Here is a 20,293-nt window from a genome sequence, read left to right on the forward strand (position 1 = left end):
TCGATTTCTAGACAGACTGCTATAGATATCTATCAAGTTCAGAATTCCATTCCTTTAGCTTTCAATGATTAAAGCAGCCTTCAGCTACCGTCTGGCAAGGTCTCCCGTTTTGACCACCACATTCTGTCCAACCAGCCAAGTGGAATGTCTCAAATTAAGCAGCAGAAAGTTTCATTCCATCTGAAACTACTCAAAGTCGATTTGGCTTTCTACGGCCATTGTTTACTTTCGCACCAGGCGTCTAACATCTAGCGGAGCTGCTTAGCGGAGAGGCTCAAGAAGCTTTGGAGCACCAGTCAGTGCCATCTCTTGGTACGAAGTGGACATTTTTGACGATACGTGCTGCTCTGAGTTGGCAGGAAAAGGGGGCACAATAGGAGTAGTGGAAGAAGACCACTGGGACATATACGAGCAGATAACAACATCGAGCCGATAGAAAGAGCGAGCGAGGAGGGTTGGGTGTGGAGATGTCCGCAAGTAAGAGCAGAATGTCTCCCAGCTTTCAATGGCTCGTGTGATAGAATGTCAATATACGATAGAGCAGTGATTGGGCTAAGGGCAGGAATGGGGATATCTGAAAAAAACAAAGGATCTTTGGGGCTGTTCTGTTGTGGGAACGCAGAGATATGCCTTAATGTAGTTGAAGGCGATGATGAAGACGATAATGATCTCTCTCAATACTCAGCTTCTGGCTGGGATCTTCCAAACCCTACAATGCTGATGGCATGATGATCTGTGGTGTTGTGGAATGGAAGACTTGGAAGGCAACAGAGACTGGCCAGTCTAAAGTTTCAGCAGAACTTCTTCATAAACAGAGATTGTTTGAATGTCCAAGGAGTCAAAATGGCTTATATACACTATGCTGTCCTCCGGATGGAACGCCCTGCGGGACATTGTCGTCTCGAGAATGCTCAATGCTCGCTTGGCAGAGCTATGTATTTATACAAACTGATGTTACATTTTCATTTCTTCCCCTTGGCTTCTCCAGCTTGGGGTTCCTTCTCTTGATTCAAAATCTTCACGGCATCTTTCGAGTAGATATAGCTCGCGCCACTCCACACCGTAGTAGTTGCAACCAGATATCTGGAGTAGCTAAGTCAGCAGTTTGTCTACACTGAGTCGAGGAACGAAAGAGCAGAAGGTCCTTGAGCGAGTCAGGGTATTAACATACTGCATAGCCGTCATTGCCGTTGAAACATCAACAGTCACCAGCGGCATGGCCGTTGTGGCCCCAATCAGAGCCAGTTGTAGAGCAGTGTTATACTTGCTGATGGTCGTAGGATGAACTTCTGCTGATGGCAAGGAGAAGTCCCAGTATCGCGCGAATGTTTTCGGCGGAGGAAGGGATATCCAGCGATAGTATATGGCTGTGATTGCAAGGCCAACATCACGCCCAAGAATAATGGCAGCGAGCCAGACTATCGTGGGTCAGTAATTGTAGTCCGGGAACGGAGTTCACGGGTTGGAACTACCAGGGAGAGCGCCTTTGATGGCAAGGCACACAGTTAGAATCGTCATCAAAGTCTTGTCCGCCATCGGGTCAATGACAGTTCCCACAACGGTCTGAAGGTTCCACCGTCTGGCTATCCAGCCATCAACTAGATCCGTGATTCCAGCATATGCGAAGAGACCCACTGCCCAGGCATGATGATCGTGGAGGACGAGATACCCCACAACTGGTGCGGCTATGAGACGAGAAAATGTGAGGATGTTAGGTATCGTGTAGATGTTCTCATGTGGGGTTATCTTCGTAAGGACTTTGAGAAGCGGCTTTTTGGGGTCAGCAGCCGTAGATCTGGATCGAAGCTGTTAGTATCGTCTTGCTGCTGCGCCTTGTGAATACCAGCTCTGTCGAGGATGAGGTGGCACACGTGATCGGCGAAATCCCATGCTCTTGGCGATGGGAGAATTCCTAGCCAGACTAAGAACATCGAGGCAATGAAACAAGGAAATCACCCTCCAGCATACCTTTGGTTCACTTGGGTGTCACCCGGTTGTTTGGACGTGGAGTAGGGAAGGCCCTTGTGCCGCAGGAAATTGAGTTGAGTCCTAATAATCTCAAATCAACATCAGGCTGCCGAGGCTGGCTGTGTAGGTATTGTCTTGGCAGGAAAATTGATAACATACTTGTGCCAAGAACGCTCGATGCATCGTGAGGATCGAGTACACGTCCACAGTGACGACGACGTCAGGAAGGCCGAGCTCTGGGGAAGGACCGCCAAGCCTTGGGATAGCATGAATTTCGAGTCAGCAGGTGCTGGCGCTGGTGCTGGTGCTGGATGCAATCGTCTGCTGTAGATACGAGCAGCTCCCTGAGCCCATTGAAGGCAGGGGCCGGGTTTCCGAGACAGCATCATGGCTATCGCATGGTAGCGCGAGCACGTTGTGTAGGGTAGATAGATGGAAGAGGAAGGTCGAAGGAATGGCGGAACAAAAGAAGAGTAGGGCGACGAATAGAACGGTGCTCGAGAAAGTTAGATGGAGAGAAGTGCCGGTTTCAGAGCACGGAGGCCAGCAGGCAGGCAGGCAAGCAGGCAAGCAGGCAGGCAGGCAAGCAGGCGGTATCGGAAAGAGTGCCAGCGTTACGAGGTCCCAATAATACAAGCAAGCGAGCGTCCACGTCCACGTCCACTTGCAATCCCACGTCCACGTCCACTCTTGAGTTCTGAGTTCTGAGTTCTGAGTTCTGAGTTCTGCCTCCTGCGTTCTGCCTCCTGAGTCCTGAGTCGCCTCACCCCCGTGGCCGTTAGAAGCCAAAACTCAAAGAGTTCCCTGCCCTGCGAAAACAGGTCTTAAGCGAGTGCCAAGTCTTTAGGCGCCGTCTCTAGGCGCGCGACTGCACCTACCGTTCAGGCGAGCCGGATCGACTTTGTGCTGCGGACGCCCGTCCACCCGCACCCATGCACTACCGTCTCCAGATACCACCATACCATACCACCCATCCTCATTATTTAACTCCACTACTCCTGCGCCGGCTTTTACTTAGTAGTAGACACGGCATTGACTTTTAGATTTGGATTTGACTTTCGGCCACCCTACCGTACCGCACCGCTCTCAAGAATCGCTGCTTCGGAGCACGTTCTCGAAACGGGCAAGTTTGGACCAGGAGCACCAGCAATTGGTGGAGCACTTAGAGTTTTGGCGCTGCATTAGCACTTTGGACTTTCAGAGTTTCGGCGTGAAACCCGCATTTGGACTGATGGCAAGGGGAAGCTTTTGAGCCCTTCTTCGATAAGGCACGCTCGGTTCTTGTACCGAACCCTTCTACCCCAGACAAGTCCGCAAGATCATAACGCTTGATGTAGGCCTATCGCAACCCTGCTTCGTGTCCATCCTATCCTATCTTGTACAATTTTTCCCGTTCATCCTTCCCGACCGTTCTTCGAGTATCAAATTATTCCCGCCCCCATGCCAGCCTCACCCCTCCCGCTCCTAAACCTGGGAGGCACTACTTGCATAACGTACGGTGCCATTACCAAGCCATCCCACCAGCCCTAAACTTAATCCTCCTGACGACACCTGTTCTTGGGACAGCCAAACGGCATAACGAGAACATAGCTTAGGTTTTGATGACTGGTGTTTGTTCGTCGTGTTCGTTCCTGTTGATTTCCCAGACCACAAATGGATGGTTCCCAATATGTTGCACTTCTGCTTAGACACAAGTCACACAACCTTCCCAGCTTGCATGCAGCAACCCAATCCCAGCATTTAGAAGTCTCAGAGAACGATCTAGACTCCAACCTGTAGGGATCTTGACAGATTTGTGCCCAATATGAAAATGTCTCTTCATTGGATATGGCTAGCATCTGTAGCAGTTGACATTTGTCAAGCTCATGCTCTGTAACGTTATGTACCCTGTTGCAGGCACCTGGAATGCGAACGGATTGGTTCAGATGGAGAATTCCGTCACTTGTTCGCCCCTGCTCGAACCTCGCATGATTCGAGATCATGTTCCCGCATCAAGTTCACTGAAGGGGCTGCCGTAATGTCTAGAGATCGTATTTGGGAGATCCAAATCTTGACCTCGATCCCTGCCACTATTGGCGACAAATTTCCGAACCGCTCAAAACATAACATACTCGTTCAAGAGAAGCTTCAACATGTGATTTGATATGGCTTGAACATAGTTCATTTCAAGTATTTTGGGAGCGATCCACTGGTATCCTTCTTCTATAGTGTTTAACGACAATAAAAAAGTACATTACAAAGAATACATGCCCCAAATACGCCCCGAATTTGTACGTCGTCCAAAGCAAAACGATAGTAGAGCGATCCGAACATTTTTAGTGCGAAAGTGAGGGTATGCCGCTCCATGAAACCCAAAGCCTCTCCCGCCTATGATCCCATCCGAATTGCCCAAGTACGCCAATAGAATAGCCTTCATGGTTCAGATCTCCGCACTAATACCACAGTCCAAAGAAATTCGTCAATATATGATTTTTGGTTCCTCCATAGAATGAGAGCAAACTAGGATGTACCGGTGCTGGCCCACTGTTGCTGAGGCGCTATGTAATGACCGTGACCAACGCTCGAATTGCCACCAAGTCCCGGATGGCCCAACCACATGTTCTCACTCTTCGGAGTCTCTGGTCCACTGTATGATTGAGAAGGTACTCGCTCAAAAGTTGTTTGGTGAGTTGGTGTTGGCAGGGACCTAGCTGAGTAGCTGTGCGAAGGGTTCGAGTCTCTCATGCCGCCACCGTAGAATCCTTGCGAGGAGTATCCGGAATCATTTGTGAGCTTTGAATCGGATGAGGAGGAAGACATGCCGGAGAGCCCGGAGTCAACAGAGCCACCCTGATCGTAATTGGAGGAGCGACGTGCAAAATTGGTAGTAACTGGTGGCACTTGAGCCCTGGATGGATCAGAACCAATGCCAATGACGGAATTGTATCGTTGTGTTCTATACGCGCCAGCGTCATAGCTCTCAGACTTGACCGCAGGGTAGAGGCCTGGAGAGTGTCCAAATTGCCCTGGGTATCCTCCATGAGGTTGACCTTGCCCGAGGCCATCATATTGCCCATACCCATTGTACATGCTCGAGTTTGACCCGTAGGTGATGGGGGGTGTAGGGAGTGACATTGGTCGATGTGATATTGTCTGGTTGGTCATTTCGTAGCCGTTGCGGGCATACGGGTAGCTGGCGTAAACTGATCGGTCGTCAATTCGGTCCATGGAGTCGACCTCGTCGATTGGTGTTCGGAAATTCTGCTTCGTGATGAGATCAGGTCTGGGCGTGATATGCTGGAACCTGGGATCTTTTGAAGGTGTCGTAAATTTGTTGTTCATAACATCTGCGACGGTGTAATACGAGACAAGATGGTGAGAGACACCCCCAACGGTAACGCTGACAGTCTTCTTTACCAGACCTTCTTCCTTGAATCCATAAGAATCTACCAAGGATCCAATCAAGGAACGCTCTGTTTCTTTGCTGAGAGAGTTGGGGTTTTGGGGATCAAAGGTTGACGTTGCTGCTGAAGCGGGATTGTAGCCATTGCTCATGCCACTTCCACCAAAAGGTTCCGGCTTGCTGATGCCTGGGGATCTTTTGCTGCGCTTCATTGCCCTCTTCTTCTCTCCAGGTGGGAAAGGTCGTTCCAGTTCACGGTACACAAGGAAGTTGCCCAAGATCCGACTGGGACTCCACGGTACGCCATCAGTCCACCTTTTAATGCCGGATGAATGCTCCTCGTAGATGAAGACATTTCCACTCTTGATCAGGCTGACTCTCTCGCGATCATGGGGACGGCGCGCAACATGATTCAGTGCACCGCTGAGACAAGCCTCGAAAAGAAGAAGAGCATCCTGAGTAGAAGCAATATGACCAAAGAAGGTCGGTGAGAGTGGTGATGCGGATGCCATTATGGATGTGGTATGGAGTGTTGGGGGGAGAAAATGGTGGTTGCTTGTTCACTTAGGAGGTCGAGGTGAAGTAGCAGAGAATATTATGAGATGTCGTCGGACGTTATCCCTGAAGTGGAAAGGAATGGCTTCAGTCGATGCCCCGATGCTCCTCGGGGAATGGGGAGCAAGGACTTCTTTATCAAACCTTCAGTTGGCGGGGCGGTGGGATGCTGGTGGAGAGGGAGGTTCGGATCGACTGCAACTGCAAGTGTGAGCTTTATGTTCCCTGCTCAGGTAGGGGAGGGTAGAGCTGGATGGGTATGTTTATGCCTTGGCTTTTGGTCTCTGTCTAGTTCGCTGACCAATGTTCAAGAGCGAGGACGAAGGGATGGGCCGAAGGTTGTTTCGACCGAAGAAGCTGATGGTAGAGCATCCGTGGACGAGAAGAGCGCAATGCGGAAGGTCTTGCTCTGATCCCGCGAGAAACGGACGGGGAGGGGAGGAAGGGAAGGGGATGGTGGGTTCGCAGGGTAGGACAGGGTGCAGGTGAGGTGAGGTGAGGTGAGCTGTAGAATGTACGTGCTCTCCGTTTTGTCTGCTCTCAAGGTTCGCTTGGCACAATCGGGGGTGACCAAGGGGAGCCCTATCCAGGTCGGGTATCCTGGAGCAACACAAATGCCGTTGACTCTGCGGTATGCCGGGATGGACTAGGGACGAGCGAGAATGAGTGACGCGCAGCCGAGAGTCGAGAGGAGGACGAGAAACAGCACGAATGGTAAGGTAAGAATGGCGGCGACGAGACGAGGACGACGACGACGACGCGGAGAGGCTGAGCCAGATATTTGAGGGGTGATGGCTTGGCTGGAAGAGCACAAGTCTGGGCAGAACAGCATGCAAGTAAATTTACAGCAGTACAGTAGTGAAGAAAGAAGGCTGCTGGAAAGCTTTGGATATTAAGGTAAGGTAAGGTCGTAAGGTTGACGGCGCGGCGGGAGGTTTTGGGGGTTGGCACTGGCAGCCCGGAAAGTGGAGCTCCCAAGTGCTACCAGCTCGATCGATATTGGAGGACTGAGGTTGCTGGGTTCGGGGGCTTTGCTCAAGCCTGTCCGTCCTGCGTTGCTCTTGAGTAGTACCGAGAAGTACCGTGGTGGAGTGCTGCAGTAAGTGTCCGTGGAGAGGAGAGGAGAGGAGAGCAGAGGAGAGGAGAGGAGAGGAGAAAGAGGGAAAGTGCAGGGCAGGGCAGAGCAGAGCAGAGCAGAGCAGGGTAACTCTGGGCCAGGGTAGGCAAGGAGAGGACAGGGAGGAATATCAGACACTTTGAAGTGGGCGGCGTGCAGGGACAAGGGCAAGGGAGGGTTAAGAAACAGGAAAGGGAAAGGCAAGTCTGCGATTCATTCAACTCATAAACAAATCCAGGCCGGGGTTGGGGTATGGGTATGGGTAAGGGTAAGGGTAGAGTAGGGGACAGAGGCGGCGACTACCGTCCGCTAAGACACATAGAACATAGCTTGGATCTCGAGAGTCTTGACTACTGTTGAGGCCGTTGAGGCCCTTGAGGGAAGGAGTCCGTAAGCAGACCTCACACAGACTCTCTCACTACTGCTATTGTACTGTGCTCTCTACACTCCACTCCACTCCACTCCCGCAGGTAGGGCAGGGAAGAGTCCACAAAGCCCGACAGGGTTTCCTCCAAGTCCATAGCTCTTTTCCTCGAGGAAGCAGGGATCCAACACACCTGGCGCGAAACTACTTGCACACTAGATAGCGCGTGGCGCACTGATGAGGAGAGACGGGGGGGAGGAGCAACAGGGACCAAAAAGGCTGTGGACCGTTGCCCACCGCTGCCCTAGCTCCTACTGTAGGAGTCGTGAAGGGGGGGGGGGGGGGGGAACAACAGGGGGTCCATGACAGAGAAGTGGAAGTGCTGCCAGCCACGAGTCTTGAGTACAAACCACAGTACATACAGGAAAACACACATCGCTTCTGAACACAGCCAACACTATCTGCAAAGGTACAGCAATACTGAAGGAGATGAGACTGTTGGCCAAGAGCAGTCAGTAAGTGACGAGGAGAAGCGAAAGACGTTGGCGGAGCCGGACGAAGCGAGCGCAGCACAAGGACTCGATTCAAGCTCCAGGGTCCCGATGGTGACTGGGACTGGGCCTAATGCGGCGGTACAGCATGGATACATGCACCTCCATCTGTACTGCAGGACAAGGGCGAGCAAGGCAAGGTTAGCTGGCCGTGTCTTACACTACCGTTCGCTGAAGAACCGCGCCCAAGAGCCCAAGATCGACCCAGTCCAATCAAACCAGCCCTGCTAAGTCTGGCTATGTCGCTGCCCTACTCACCACACCATATCTCTTGCCCATACATCATGCCGTGGCTGTAGGCCATCCCTGAGTTGGAACCCAAGCTCGCTCGATACAGACAGAACTAAATCTTACCCTTCAAATATGCAACTCAGGAGCAGAAGTGTTCAGATACGTCCCCAGAGTTACTGTTTTCTGTCTTTTGCCAGTGAACTTATCATCACAGAACGACTCAGAAGAATCTCTGTAACTCCTTCCTTGCCTTGCACTGTGACGTTGTGATGCAAAAATAACGGACGGAACGGTATGGTAGCTCCTTGGTCAGTCATCGTTTGATACCCATGGACCACTTCTTATTCATGGCACCTACAATTCACTCACTCAATCCAAAACCCCCAATATCCATTCTCCATCGATCATTTTGTGGTTCTAATAATAAGATCCTGTGCTCTCAGCCCTGCTGTCCATCTCTTCAGGGGGATTGCTGGAGCGAAACAAGACCCATCAACTGATTGATTGCTCGAAGATTTATTCTTGGAGGGGCATTTTAACGCATCAGAAACCCAATTGCTTTGTTGCCCAGACTTGTTATTCTTAGAGTTACCATTCATGTGGTTCTTAGAAACCCGACTGCTTGGTCGAACGAAACTCCCGCTCTGTTGGAATTCCCAGAATACTCTTCTGTGTGACGTGAGAGTGAATGGGTATGGCAAGGTGGGGATAAGTTGCTCAGGTAGACCCAGTGAAGGTATTCGCTATGTGGAGTATTTTGCGTGCCGAAATAGCGAATGTTGTGACCTGACTGGGCTTTTTAGTGTTTGTGCTTGCTGCTCTCCCTAGGATCGAAAATACCAAGGTAATTACATTGTCCACGTATCGACTTGGCACTACTGCCAGTGAGAAGTCAATTCGGCACTCGGTTCTATACGTTTACTTGTATCTGGTGCAAGACGGTAAACAGACCACAATTCCCGGCCCAGTTCTCCACGAGAAGATTCGCAAGCTACTCACGACCACCAGGGCATCATCACAGCCAATCGGACGTCCCGGAAGCAGATCAAAATTCCTGCAATTTTTAAAAGCCCATTCTTGTTGTCTGCCGGTATTCAAGCGGCATTCCGACAGCGCGCGCCAAATTGATACAAAGATTTGGCAAGGCGAAGGAAGGTCTTTCCGGCTTGCGGATAGCTCAAGGTACCGAGATGGGTACACTCCGTGATGTGAGATGATCGAAATAACGATATAAAATATGGGGCAGCAAGGGTATCAAAGGGGCAGTAAGCAGGGAAGCTGGGCAAAGCCGACTGTGGATTCGTGGAACGCCAGGTCTTTTTGACCCCAGTCATGGCGTTATTATTCGAACTCGCATTCGCGCATTCGCGCATTCTCCAGAGACAGGGGGCCACTCGCTCACTGCGTCTCGCGCATGGCACAATTTGACACAGCCGGCCTAACTACACACAGGTTGTCGTAGTAAAACCTGCGAGATCCGACAGTAGTATCGATCAAGCCACCACTCTGCCGAGCATCTGGTCTGGACTGCTGCACCATGACGACGAAAGATAGAGGACGCTACTCTTTGGCCTTTAGGCAATCATACCGACTGGGTGAATATTTCAATTGAAGTGTACGGCAACGCAAGCCTACCCAGCCTTCGTGGAATGTAGATCTTGTGATGAGACTACTGATTACTACTGTTGTTGACACGCACAGATTGAAAGCTGTTCGATGTGATCTATTCTAGTTGCTTTGCTGATCCTCACCTCATACATTACTGGTCACTGGTGGGCTCAGTCAGTTGGGGTGTAACGTAATATTTATTCTCCTCACCGGCAGTAGCTTACCTGCGAGTTGATGCCAACATGCTGGCTAAGACATTCTAGCTCCATGTTTTGTGTCACACTCCCTCGCTGATATCTCGAAGACCCTGAGGAATTGTTGAAGATGTGGTAGACATGTGATATCAGTTCCCCCACGATGTGCATTGCTTCGTGATCATTCTAACTTCAATCTCCCCCAGGGACAAGCCGCCACTTGGGTCGAAACTCAAACTCAAAATCTATGAAAGTCAAAATCTCAGGTCCCAGCATCATGGGCAAAGATCTCACTCGTCAATTCATCGACATGTCATAGCGGTGAATATGGGGCACCAAGCACAGTCTTCAATTGGCACGGTCGAAGAGCGGCACAAACAACGGGAAAATTCCCCGAAAACTGTAGTCGCGATGCTGTGCGTAGACGACGCGGACTGATGGTGCGGACTCGCGACTTTCAACTTGGGAGTCATGTTCTGAGATCCCTTTTCCTGACACTTCTAATACTCTCGTGAGTAAGTAAGTAAGGCTCAATCGAGAGATGAAGTTGATTTAATCTCTTTGACTTTGAATAAGGCTCCAACCTAAGCTTCAGTGACAGTTGATGGGAACCCTAAATCGGGGATTTAGAAAGTCCATTGAACTCTGTCGACAACCCATTGTTGCGCGATCCAAACTTTCTCCTCTGGTTGGGGCAAATAGCAGAGCGCTTCTCTGATCGCAGCTAGCTCTTGGGCGTTGTGGGACCAGGCCTTGAGCCAAGTGCCACGATTTCCATGCGATGCGCGATGGATTTCCTGCTTCTGAATATTCCTCCAGGACTTAGAGACCAGTTGGTCGGCTGGCTTGATTGAGGCGGGATGGAAATTGACTGGATTGCTTCCGCCGCGTCTTGCAGTCTGACTCGAGGTCATGCGAGAGATAGTAGTGCATCATTATTATTATTGGCACTGCTCTGTCGGTCAGACGTGGTTGATCCGTTCACTCCCAATTCGTAACAATAGACTGTCTAGCGTGCGCCCAGATGCCACTAGAAGTTCCGTTCCGTGGGTAAAGTTTCCCAAGCCACGGCAGGAGATAACCATAGCTGTTAAGGTTAGGGCGTTAATGGTGCTCCTGTGCTACGGCAGGCTCCTCGTCGTCGATCGATCTCCAAAGTGGCGCGGTAGAAGGCGTAACTCTGCAAGATCGACGATAATGGTCAGATCATGATGAGGATGCAGCTTTTTTAGAGTAGCAAAGCCAATGATGACACCGAACGACAGAATCAATCATTTCAGAAATGCGCTGGCAATGTCAATCATTCTTGCCTATCTTTTTTCAGCAGCATCTGATCTGTTGCAAGCGCCATTCTCGCCAGGACATCGCTTTCAACGCTCATAGGTTGGGCGGTTAGATTGACTGCATCGGACCCTGAGTGAGATATTGGGTCCAGGTCCAGGTCCCTGATCCTCCCCTCCCCTCCTAGTTTGTTTCGGCGATTGGCGGCCTCTGAGAGCAAAAGCGGCCTCTGAAAGCAAAAGCGGCCAGGGAGCGGGAGCGGAGCGCATGATGCTGGAGACTGAGACGTTCTTTCAATTTTCGAGTGCGATCGTTGGGGTTGGAAAGAATGCGGAAGAGTTTGACCAGATGGGGTATCTGGGTTATGTCTTGTCTCAGCGTGCAGTGCAGCGCAGTGAAGTGTAGTGTAGTGTAGTGTAGCGTAGTGTAGTGTAGTGTATTGTAGTGTATTGTATTGTAGTGTAGTGTATTGTAGTGTAGTGTATATTGGGATCCGCATATCCCTTTTGAACGTCACGGGCCATTCCATTTAACAAGCATCAGCATCAGCATCAGCATCAACATACCTGGCTTTCCGCCGGAAGTCCAACTGACGACATCTAGAACGTCTTGCCGGAAACTCTCGGGACTTTCTGCCCTAGAATACGGTACTTTCCTCTCCTGCGTACAAGCATGTCGTGGAACCAGCACGTACAGTAGAGTAGAAGTGCGATACGACGTGAGAAACTTGCATTCGGTTCGTTTCATGAACAGGTCATCTGAAGAATAGAGGGTCAGTGACCACCTCAATTTTTGCTTGCTTGCTTGCTTGCTTGCTTGGTGTCGGGGGCGGGGTGGGGTGAGGTGGGTTGGGGAGGGGAGGGGTGGGGAGAACTCGGGCAGGTGGAGGCGATTGGGTGGGACGAATGGGCGGCGGGCAACTGGCAGTGGCAGTGGCAGTGGCAGTGGCAGCCACCGGATCGGGGAATTTGACATCGGAACCCCTAAGGATTTGCGACACTTCTGCTTCGTTTCTGCAAGAACGGGACGCCGTGGGCTTGACTGGACTTGACTTGACTTGACCGAGCCAGACAGACATGAATCCCTCGTGGTTCGAAAAATGAGAGACAAGCCAGCTAGCCAGTCAACCAGCCAGCCAGCCAGTGCAGAGCATAACCCCTTCGAGCGAGCAACCACCAGAGAGAGGATACCTATTCGGCGGTGGTTGCAACGAGGGGACTACTGGACTACTGGCACTGTTCCGGGACGAAACAAGCCGTCGGCTCCCACCCGCTCCTCGCTGCCCAGAAAACCCGAGCTTGTTTACTATCCATCCCGTCTCCGATAGCAGAGCAAAGCAGTGCAGTAGTTCAGTCAAAGGTAAGGTAAGGTAAGGTAAGGTAAGGTAAGGTAAGGTAAGGTAAGGTAAGGTAAGATAAAGGAGGTCCGGAATCTGGATAGATGCTGGCTGGTTGAATGGTCGAGGGTCGGTAGACACAGTCAGTGGCTCGGGCTGCTTTCCTGACGCTTTGACTAGACGAGGAGAGCTTCCACGTCCGCATTTCGTACGAACTTGCAAACTTGCGTGAACACGCACTCCTCCCCCACGGGCGCCGCTGCTACCTCCATCTAATAAACCTGCGATAACTGCATGGGCAGAGTGGACTGTAATGCAGCTGATCCTCGGCCATATCGTAGTCATCGTCGCTACTGTTTCACCTCTTGAAACATTCTCACGTGGTTGGCTTTCTCATGTCTGCCGCGGGTGAGAACATTAGTTGGAACGAGATCCCTTTGGTTCATCTTCTCCTCTTGGTTCGTGCGAGCCTAGTAGCTGCATGTTCTAGAACCTCATCAGCTGTTTTTCCGGATCTCAGTTGTCTGTGTGTTTGCAGAAGTGCTTGACTTTGACCTGCTTTCAGTAGTGCTCCATAACTTGGTTGTAGAGCGAATTGCGCTGTGTGTCAAAATGCCCGATGCGAGATCTACTCCAGGGTCCAAATCTCTCACAGTGTAAACCCCTATGACGAAAGCCTGCAGGAATATCTGGTCCCAGGCCAATTCTACTTCACCTGGGCTCGGACAACTTCGACGCTCAGAGTCCCGAAAGACAAGAATGGGTAAACTTTTGCTATGGAAGGCTGCTCCCGACTAAGTGCCTGTGCACGCTTGCTGATGGGCTGTTCTGCGCATGATGAACAGCTAGGATGATGCAGGTCACAGCTTGCTGGCTGTTGCACCACCGCCCTTTGGCCTCCCCTAAGGGATACCTCAGAGTACTCACGCACAGGAATTCCAGCGTCGTTAGGCACTGAGAACATCGAGATGTCCATACCTCAGGGCATACTCAATCACTACTCAGGAATGGCATCTGATACAGCGCTATGCAATCAGTGATATCAATGTCATCCAAGGACAAAAGTACCTCGCGTCTCTTATCTACATGAGTCAGGGGTATGACCATGGCAAAGAGGTCGCAGCCAACATTCCGGTCCAGTTTTTAAAGACTGCTGCTATCAGGTGTAGTTGAGGCTTCAAAGATAGTTATCCAATACCTGCAGTCATGTATTAACTGCTTGTGGCATTATCAGAGCTATTGGCGAATCCCGATCTCAATAATGGGCTTTGTAGAACCAAGGCCGATGAAGTCCATATGGATTGCCAGGAACTTGCATGGGCACAGGTATGTGACCAAGAAAGACATCCATACCCAAAGATGTCTTGTCTTTGTCTTCGCCTTTGCGATCCGAAGGTTGTTCGCCATCGACTTTGATCGGTAGGACGACTCCACATTCCCAATTTCTTAAGGTAAGTTTCGGTTCTCTGGTATCTTTGTCCTGCACAAGGCGTCCCCCTGCGGATGAATGCTGTTAGCAAGAGCTCCAAGAAATCGGTTGTAGAAAAATAACTTCTATGTGGAGTTGACGTGGAGAACTTCTTGGCAAGCTCTTGTCCTACACTGGAGTACTAGCTATGTTGCTCAAAACAAGACTTTATGACCTTCCTTTTGCGGTAAGTTACGGCGAGCCTGTAAGCGGAGGTCTCGTGACGAGCACAACACCTCGATGGGAGCCATCTTTATTCTCGTCAATCTTGGCATCTAATGCGCAGCACTTGAGAGACACTTGATATGGGATTCACTTGGCGCCATGGCGAGATCAAGGCTGAAAAACGCAAACATTCGAATCGGACGGAAATGAAATAATGAAACTTACAGGCAGATTCAGACAAGTTGGCGGATCCCACATAGGCCCACGCAATCTGACTATCTTGTTTATCGCCTACTCCCCTGACAAACATCATTTTGCTGTGCATCAAAATACCAGGTCTCAGACTCTGACAATCGTGCATCAGATGCCTCGGAAATGTGGCTGAATCGTACCACTTCGCTTGTATGCAGATAGTACCACCACACTGTGAACATGTCAGTTGGCATTCGTGCAGTAGGCGCTTAAACGCGTGAAGGTATGGTGTGGAAATCCTTGCATACCCCAATTCCACCGCGGGAATTAGCCACCGTCTCCCCAGTTGGGAAGTAAATACGGAAACGGTCTTTCAGGGTGTCTGATAGTTTGCGCTCCGTCTCACACATTGCCTTGTTCCTTGTTGACTTTTTCTCGGCACGCCATCCATACTCCACGAGTCCGTCATCCCCTGTGACATTTACCTTGTCAGCTCCTTGTTCATGGAAGGCATGTCAATCGGATCCGTCACACGTAAATCTTGGCACGTCAAACCCCTGTCCCTGTAGATCGGAAAATTCCCATATTTGTAATGCCACATCTTCACGATGTACGGCTGGACAAACAAGGACAAAAGACACACATACCTTGTGCAGCGTTGTACAGGCACTTCAAGAAAGTTTGGTTAAGGCTGCCGATTGATGCTGCCTAGTAAGAATCAGCACATGGGTAGCGAGTAATGATACCTGGGGTAAGAGTTTCACACCAGAAAGTCAATATCCAGGGCTGCATCGGTTTGTAAGCCAAGTTTTCGAATTGCCGTTCCCCTAAACAATAAGACTCGAATTAGACCTGAATCTCAGTATATCCTGGCATGAAGTGGCATTCAACAGCAATCATCTGCGTGTCTAGCATAGCAGAGGGAAGTATGAGATACGAGATTGTTACCTACAAGCCGCAATATCCCGTCCGTTTCCATATTCCCTGATCTGGGTGAGAACCCCCTCTGTTGCAAATTAAGCCGCTTTGCACATGGTACAAGACCAAACAAAACCCACATCGAGTGTACAAATGCCATCTGAGATGTTCGAGTAAAGTCGAACTTCTTCAGGCTGTTTATTATCCCTTGGTCAAGGTCAATGGCATGTAGAAAGAAAAGCAGCTAGATGGTCAAAAAATCAGCCTTTCTGGATGTAAGTCTGTCTCCAATGTAGTCTCAGTGGTAGATTGGTTGAGACACTCGTACGAAAATGCCGTCGTCCCAAGACTTACCTCCTCAGCAAAGTGCGTAGGCTCGGTTGATGGGCTACCTGGTGGTAGTCGTGGAAGGTCTATGAGGAAACAGACATTCTCCATAACGCCTGTTTCTCCCCAATCATAAGATGTAAGGTTGGCACTGGGAATGACGACTCGGAGGTGCGTGGAGAATGCGAGAAGTTGAAGCTTGGAGTGCATGCAGTTTATGTTCCCCTCCATGGAGGGAAAACAAAAGCGATAGTTACTAGGAGCCATCGAGCATATTTTTTGCTTCTGTGATATGTTAGTGCATGCATCGAACGATGTGAGCCAAGTGATAACACAGCAATCTCTGAAAGCAATGGAGAGCGAGCTACGAAGGTATTCGCGGTCAACTATCTTCTATATTGATGCTGATCTAATGATTTTCGTAGGGTTTCGTTCCGAACGAGCCGGCAAAGGGAATGGCCATTCAACGCAGCCAAACAAATCTTGTTCACGTACCTCATCAGCAGTCTTAGCTTGCAGAACCCACATCACTTTTGTCTTCGGATCAAGTTTTGTTTCCACCCACTCAGGCTCCACTTGAAATGCACTGAGAACTGCGAGCTGAAGATCGTCCTTTTGAAGGACTTCCTCAATCTTGATGTCGTCTCCTAAGCGAGGAACTCCTTTCACCCAAGTCTTCTTCACAACACCGTCCGGAAAGCGGATTCCCGGCTTGCTGAGGAGTTCTTCTTCAAACCGTGATAGAACGTTCGACGTGGTATGCCCTAATTTCTGCCGCTTCTCCTCCGGTTTCGACGCAATATGGGCTTTGGGGCCAAGCCCGTTGGTGTACGTGGAGACCTCCTCTCGTTCCTTCACAGATAGTGGGGACAGTGAAGCGTGTCTCTTGTTCTTAGCTATGAGCTGACCACTTTCTTGCTTTTGTTTCTGTCGCCTGAGGCGCTCTTCTTCCATCGCCTTTCGATTCAATCCAAGCATACCTCCAGTTGGCTGACTTGCTTTCATGGCTTTTGTTCCAGGAGATGATAATACAGATCCCAGATCACCATACATGTGCGAGAATTCAAGACTTCCTGCTGCCTTTGGCTTGATAGGTCCAGATCGCGTTGTTGCCGAACCATTGAAAATTGGAAGCTTTCGTGCAGTCACCGGAGCGTCAAGATCATCGTCATCATCATCATCATCATCATCGACGTCGCTGTCGCTGACAAGGTCGATGACAGTAGACTTGCTACCAGCAACAGTGGATTGGTCCTTTAAAGATAGAGCCACTGCTCTCTTGAAATCTTCATCAGATTCGGTCTCTGACATCTTGATGATTCTTTTTTCCGGCGATTGTATGGTTTGGCGAAGCTGAGATCTCCCTGACAGCCTACTGAAAGAATGCACAGGCTCCTCGAGTGTATGACAACACGAAAAACCTGGAGATGACAATGAGTCGGAGGTGAATCCACTTGCTTTCGCCCCTGTAGTGGATGTTGGTTGAGGTGAGCTCAAATATTGTCACGTGAGTGCACAAACGATGCCGGGTGGAAGGTACGATGATCGATGATTGATGATTGCCTGTCGCTGGGTATCAGTAGGGAGGAGGGTCATGGATTTGGAATCTGCATCTAGAGAGCACCTCTTCAAGAAAACAGCATCAGCCCGGTATAGCTCTGCCTTACCGTCGCGGTCTCGGTGTTTGTTGCTGTCTTTACCAAGTTTTTGAACCTTTGACGTGATTGTTTCGAGGTTGACTTTCAAAGGGGCGCGTCGATCTGAGAAATGATCTGCGCTACCACGGGATTTACAATACCCAGATCGTCAAGCGACATTTAACATAACCCTAAACATAGATAGGGGGGCATTTGCAATTATTTAAGCGAGCAGCAACGACCGAAGCAACGTCATCCAGGCGACAGACCTATTACTCCTTATACGCGATGCAGAAGTCAGGCATAAGTCCTTTGCAAGCTGGAAGACTTGGACAGCTGCGATAGCCCAGTAAATCCGAATATTGTCGAATATTCCCTCCATTTACCTAGGAAAGTCTACTTCGCCTTGGAAGACTTGTAGGAAGCGCCTCTTGCAGAAGAGACTAGTCAATGACCTCACGACTCGTGCCCCCATACGACACTTTATGTTACACTGTTACTCAGCATCACCACCACGACCATTCCACCGTTGATATTATTCCAAGATCGATATTGGGAAAATCAAAGTTCCATCTACCCTGAGTTCCGTTCTCGTCAGCAACTCGGACAAAATGTCGGTGAAAACTAAGAGGAAGGTTGTAATTATCGGCGCAGGAGCTGCAGGAATGGTAAGCTGGACTTCGATACGTTCTTCACATCCAAAATTGAAACTCCAAAGTATCAAGTTAAAGCATTGTTGGCTAAATTCAATTTGATATGTACCTGTAGTCATGCGCAGCAACTCTTGCCCAGCATCCCGAGAATTTCGAAGTTACAATCATAGAACGTAATGAAGTTACAGGAGGCCAGGCAACGTCAATTTCTATAGATGAAGGGAAGTATGGTGCAGGGTGGATAAATGACGGTGTCCAAGGAGGCTCTCCAGTAGTTTCAATACTCCTTGAGATATCGCTCTCGTGCTAATTCTGTCCAGATATTCAAACACACCTTCAACTTCTTCAAGAAGTATGGCCATGAGCCCCAGGAGGTCAAGTTGCAGGTGGCTTTCGGTAAGGGTCCTGATGGATTCTGGACCAATTGCTTCCCAAGCAACCTCATCAATCAGTTTTCCGGTGACATTAAAAAATTCGGCAAAGTCCTCAAACTCATCAAATGGACTATGCCACTCCTTGGTCTGGTTCCGATTCGTATCATGCTCCGCATGTTCTTCTTCAGCAAGGATTTTGGAGACAAGATGGTGTATCCACTCATTGCTCTTTTCCTAGGTACCGGAAACCAAACTGCGAACGTCTCGTGTGCTATTCTTGAGAGGCTGTTTGATGATCCTAATATGAAGTTGTGGGACTATGATCCAGAGACCCTTCTGCCTAATCTACCTACTATGGTTACATTCCCCAATTTGCACAATTTCTATGAAGACGTATGATCCCCGCTCAGACTCTCGAAACTCCTGTTCGGCACAATAGACTAATAGCCTCAACAGTGGAGGAAGGACTTGCAATCCAATGGAGTCAATATTCGGCTCAAGACAGAAGTGGCTGAGATCACACAAAGGAACAGTCAAGGTGTCACCATTCAAACGCGGCCTTATTTCGACAACAAGCTCGGCAATAGCACAGTTTCGACAACCAAAACCGAAACCTTCGACGAACTTGTGATGTGCGTACTCGCTGATGATGCACTGAAACTGTTGGGAAAGACTGCAAGCCGAAAGGAGAGATTTGTTCTGGGCGGAGCCAGCTTCTACGATGATATCACAATCACACACTCGGACAGTACCTATTTCAACAAGCACTATGAGACTGAGTTCGATCCCAGGCTTTGTGCTGATCCAAAGTCCAAAGTACAAGAAGATCAAATCGCCTTTGCTAAAGGTGAGCAATGCGGTCCACACGGAGAAGAGAAAGGTTTCAGACCAATGTATTACACCAAATCGTACAAGCAGGACCCAAAGAAGATCGAAATGTCATTCGACTGTTCCAACTACCAACATCAATTTCGAGCGAGCTCCGAAAGCGAAGATTCTGGTGAGAAAGCACATGTGTATCAAAGCATATTCCTGGACAAACAGCATGATGAGCTTTGGACTATTGGCGAGATAGATGAGACGAAGATCATTGAGAGGAAGTGGTGGCATCAGCTGGGACATAAATGGCAGCACTATGTTCGAGTGGTGCCAGGCAAGCCTCCCTCGACCTCAGTCATACGTGTTGTACAGCAGCTGACTTTCTGAAGGAATGGTGTTTATCAATGGCAAGAACAACACCTTATTTGCTGGGTCGTGGACCCTAGTGGTGCGTGTACTTTCCAGCCCAAAGTCTCTTTGGCTTGCTAACAAGATGTAGAATATGCACGAACTGGCTTGCGTTAGGTGCGCTATCCCGTCCACATCCTTAGTCCTTCTGTCCCCAGCGCCATTTGGTACCTTTGAACAGAAAAGTACACTATGCTAATAAAGAATGCAGTGGCATCGCAGCAGCTTACCGCTGTGAGTATACATCAGCTCACTCCTCCCTCTCATCTCCGTCCTGAACCATGCTAAAACCAATCCTAGTAGGAGCAAAATACACCAAATTCGATGAATTCGCCGAAGACTTCTTCAGCAAGTACCTCCTCCTCTCCCACGGTGTCCGATTCGGAAAAGAAGAGGATAAGCGGAAAAAACAGCAGTAGACAGACTGGGATTCGGGATGTAGAAATACAGCCGGCGGTTGAAAGTCATTGGCGCCTTTAGGGACATTGGTGATTCGCCACATGGTACAAGTACTATATATAGTAAATAGTTTGAGTTTTTATAATTACACTACTGGCAGAGGGGTGACCATGAAGCTTCATCCTTTGACTTTTGCAACAGTTTGCCTGCAGGAAGATAATGAGACTCGGGAAAGTCTCGTTAGTGCCAAATGTCAATGTGACGCAGATGTAAGGGGAAGCTGACAAGGGTTGGAAAAGTTTGCGGACGGCTCCCACATGATATTTTTCCAGTTTTTCCATACCGA

General features: G+C 49.6%; 5 protein-coding genes across 7 annotated transcripts; 1 reads left to right on the forward strand and 4 right to left on the reverse strand.

The window, feature by feature from the left end:
• Positions 1 to 962: 962 nt before the first annotated feature.
• Positions 963 to 2,357, reverse strand: ONS95_013086 (uncharacterized protein; the record flags this gene model as incomplete). Its single annotated transcript, XM_058506718.1, has 5 exons — positions 963 to 1,083; positions 1,172 to 1,418; positions 1,473 to 1,795; positions 1,969 to 2,049; positions 2,128 to 2,357. The coding sequence occupies 5 exons, from the start codon at positions 2,355 to 2,357 to the stop codon at positions 963 to 965; spliced, it is 1,002 nt and encodes a 333-aa protein (XP_058357448.1).
• Positions 2,358 to 4,467: 2,110 nt separating this feature from the next.
• Positions 4,468 to 5,862, reverse strand: ONS95_013087 (uncharacterized protein; the record flags this gene model as incomplete). The annotated part of the gene is made up of 1 exon (XM_058506719.1): positions 4,468 to 5,862. The coding sequence occupies one exon, from the start codon at positions 5,860 to 5,862 to the stop codon at positions 4,468 to 4,470; it is 1,395 nt and encodes a 464-aa protein (XP_058357449.1).
• Positions 5,863 to 12,005: 6,143 nt separating this feature from the next.
• Positions 12,006 to 12,329, reverse strand: ONS95_013088 (uncharacterized protein; the record flags this gene model as incomplete). Its single annotated transcript, XM_058506720.1, has 1 exon — positions 12,006 to 12,329. The coding sequence occupies one exon, from the start codon at positions 12,327 to 12,329 to the stop codon at positions 12,006 to 12,008; it is 324 nt and encodes a 107-aa protein (XP_058357450.1).
• A 278-nt stretch (positions 12,330 to 12,607) lies between these two features.
• ONS95_013089 (uncharacterized protein) lies at positions 12,608 to 17,561 on the reverse strand. 2 transcript variants are annotated; one of them, XM_058506722.1, is made up of 10 exons: positions 17,325 to 17,561; positions 16,153 to 17,220; positions 15,685 to 15,942; positions 15,471 to 15,574; positions 15,365 to 15,418; positions 15,179 to 15,239; positions 15,060 to 15,120; positions 14,721 to 14,884; positions 14,446 to 14,644; positions 12,608 to 14,306 (listed from the first exon to the last, which is right to left on the reverse strand). In XM_058506722.1, the coding sequence occupies exons 2-10, from the start codon at positions 16,966 to 16,968 to the stop codon at positions 14,248 to 14,250; spliced, it is 1,776 nt and encodes a 591-aa protein (XP_058357452.1). In that variant the 5' UTR covers positions 16,969 to 17,220; positions 17,325 to 17,561; the 3' UTR covers positions 12,608 to 14,247. The 2 variants fall into 2 exon arrangements, with proteins under 2 accessions (XP_058357452.1, XP_058357451.1); XM_058506721.1 differs by having other exon boundaries at positions 12,608 to 14,644; positions 17,282 to 17,561.
• ONS95_013090 (uncharacterized protein) lies at positions 17,526 to 20,145 on the forward strand. Of its 2 annotated transcripts, XM_058506723.1 has the most exons (8): positions 17,526 to 17,962; positions 18,063 to 18,218; positions 18,268 to 18,714; positions 18,778 to 19,474; positions 19,530 to 19,588; positions 19,640 to 19,665; positions 19,760 to 19,782; positions 19,849 to 20,145. In XM_058506723.1, exons 1-8 carry the CDS (start codon positions 17,906 to 17,908, stop codon positions 19,965 to 19,967), a joined length of 1,584 nt encoding a protein of 527 aa, XP_058357453.1. In that variant the 5' UTR covers positions 17,526 to 17,905; the 3' UTR covers positions 19,968 to 20,145. The 2 variants fall into 2 exon arrangements, with proteins under 2 accessions (XP_058357453.1, XP_058357454.1); XM_058506724.1 differs by having other exon boundaries at positions 17,562 to 17,962; positions 18,063 to 18,714.
• Positions 20,146 to 20,293: the final 148 nt, after the last annotated feature.

This window comes from Cadophora gregata (assembly GCF_030347475.1).
Source record: "Cadophora gregata isolate MNR1 chromosome Unknown scaffold_7, whole genome shotgun sequence".
NCBI classification, from domain to species: domain Eukaryota; kingdom Fungi; phylum Ascomycota; class Leotiomycetes; order Helotiales; family Ploettnerulaceae; genus Cadophora; species Cadophora gregata.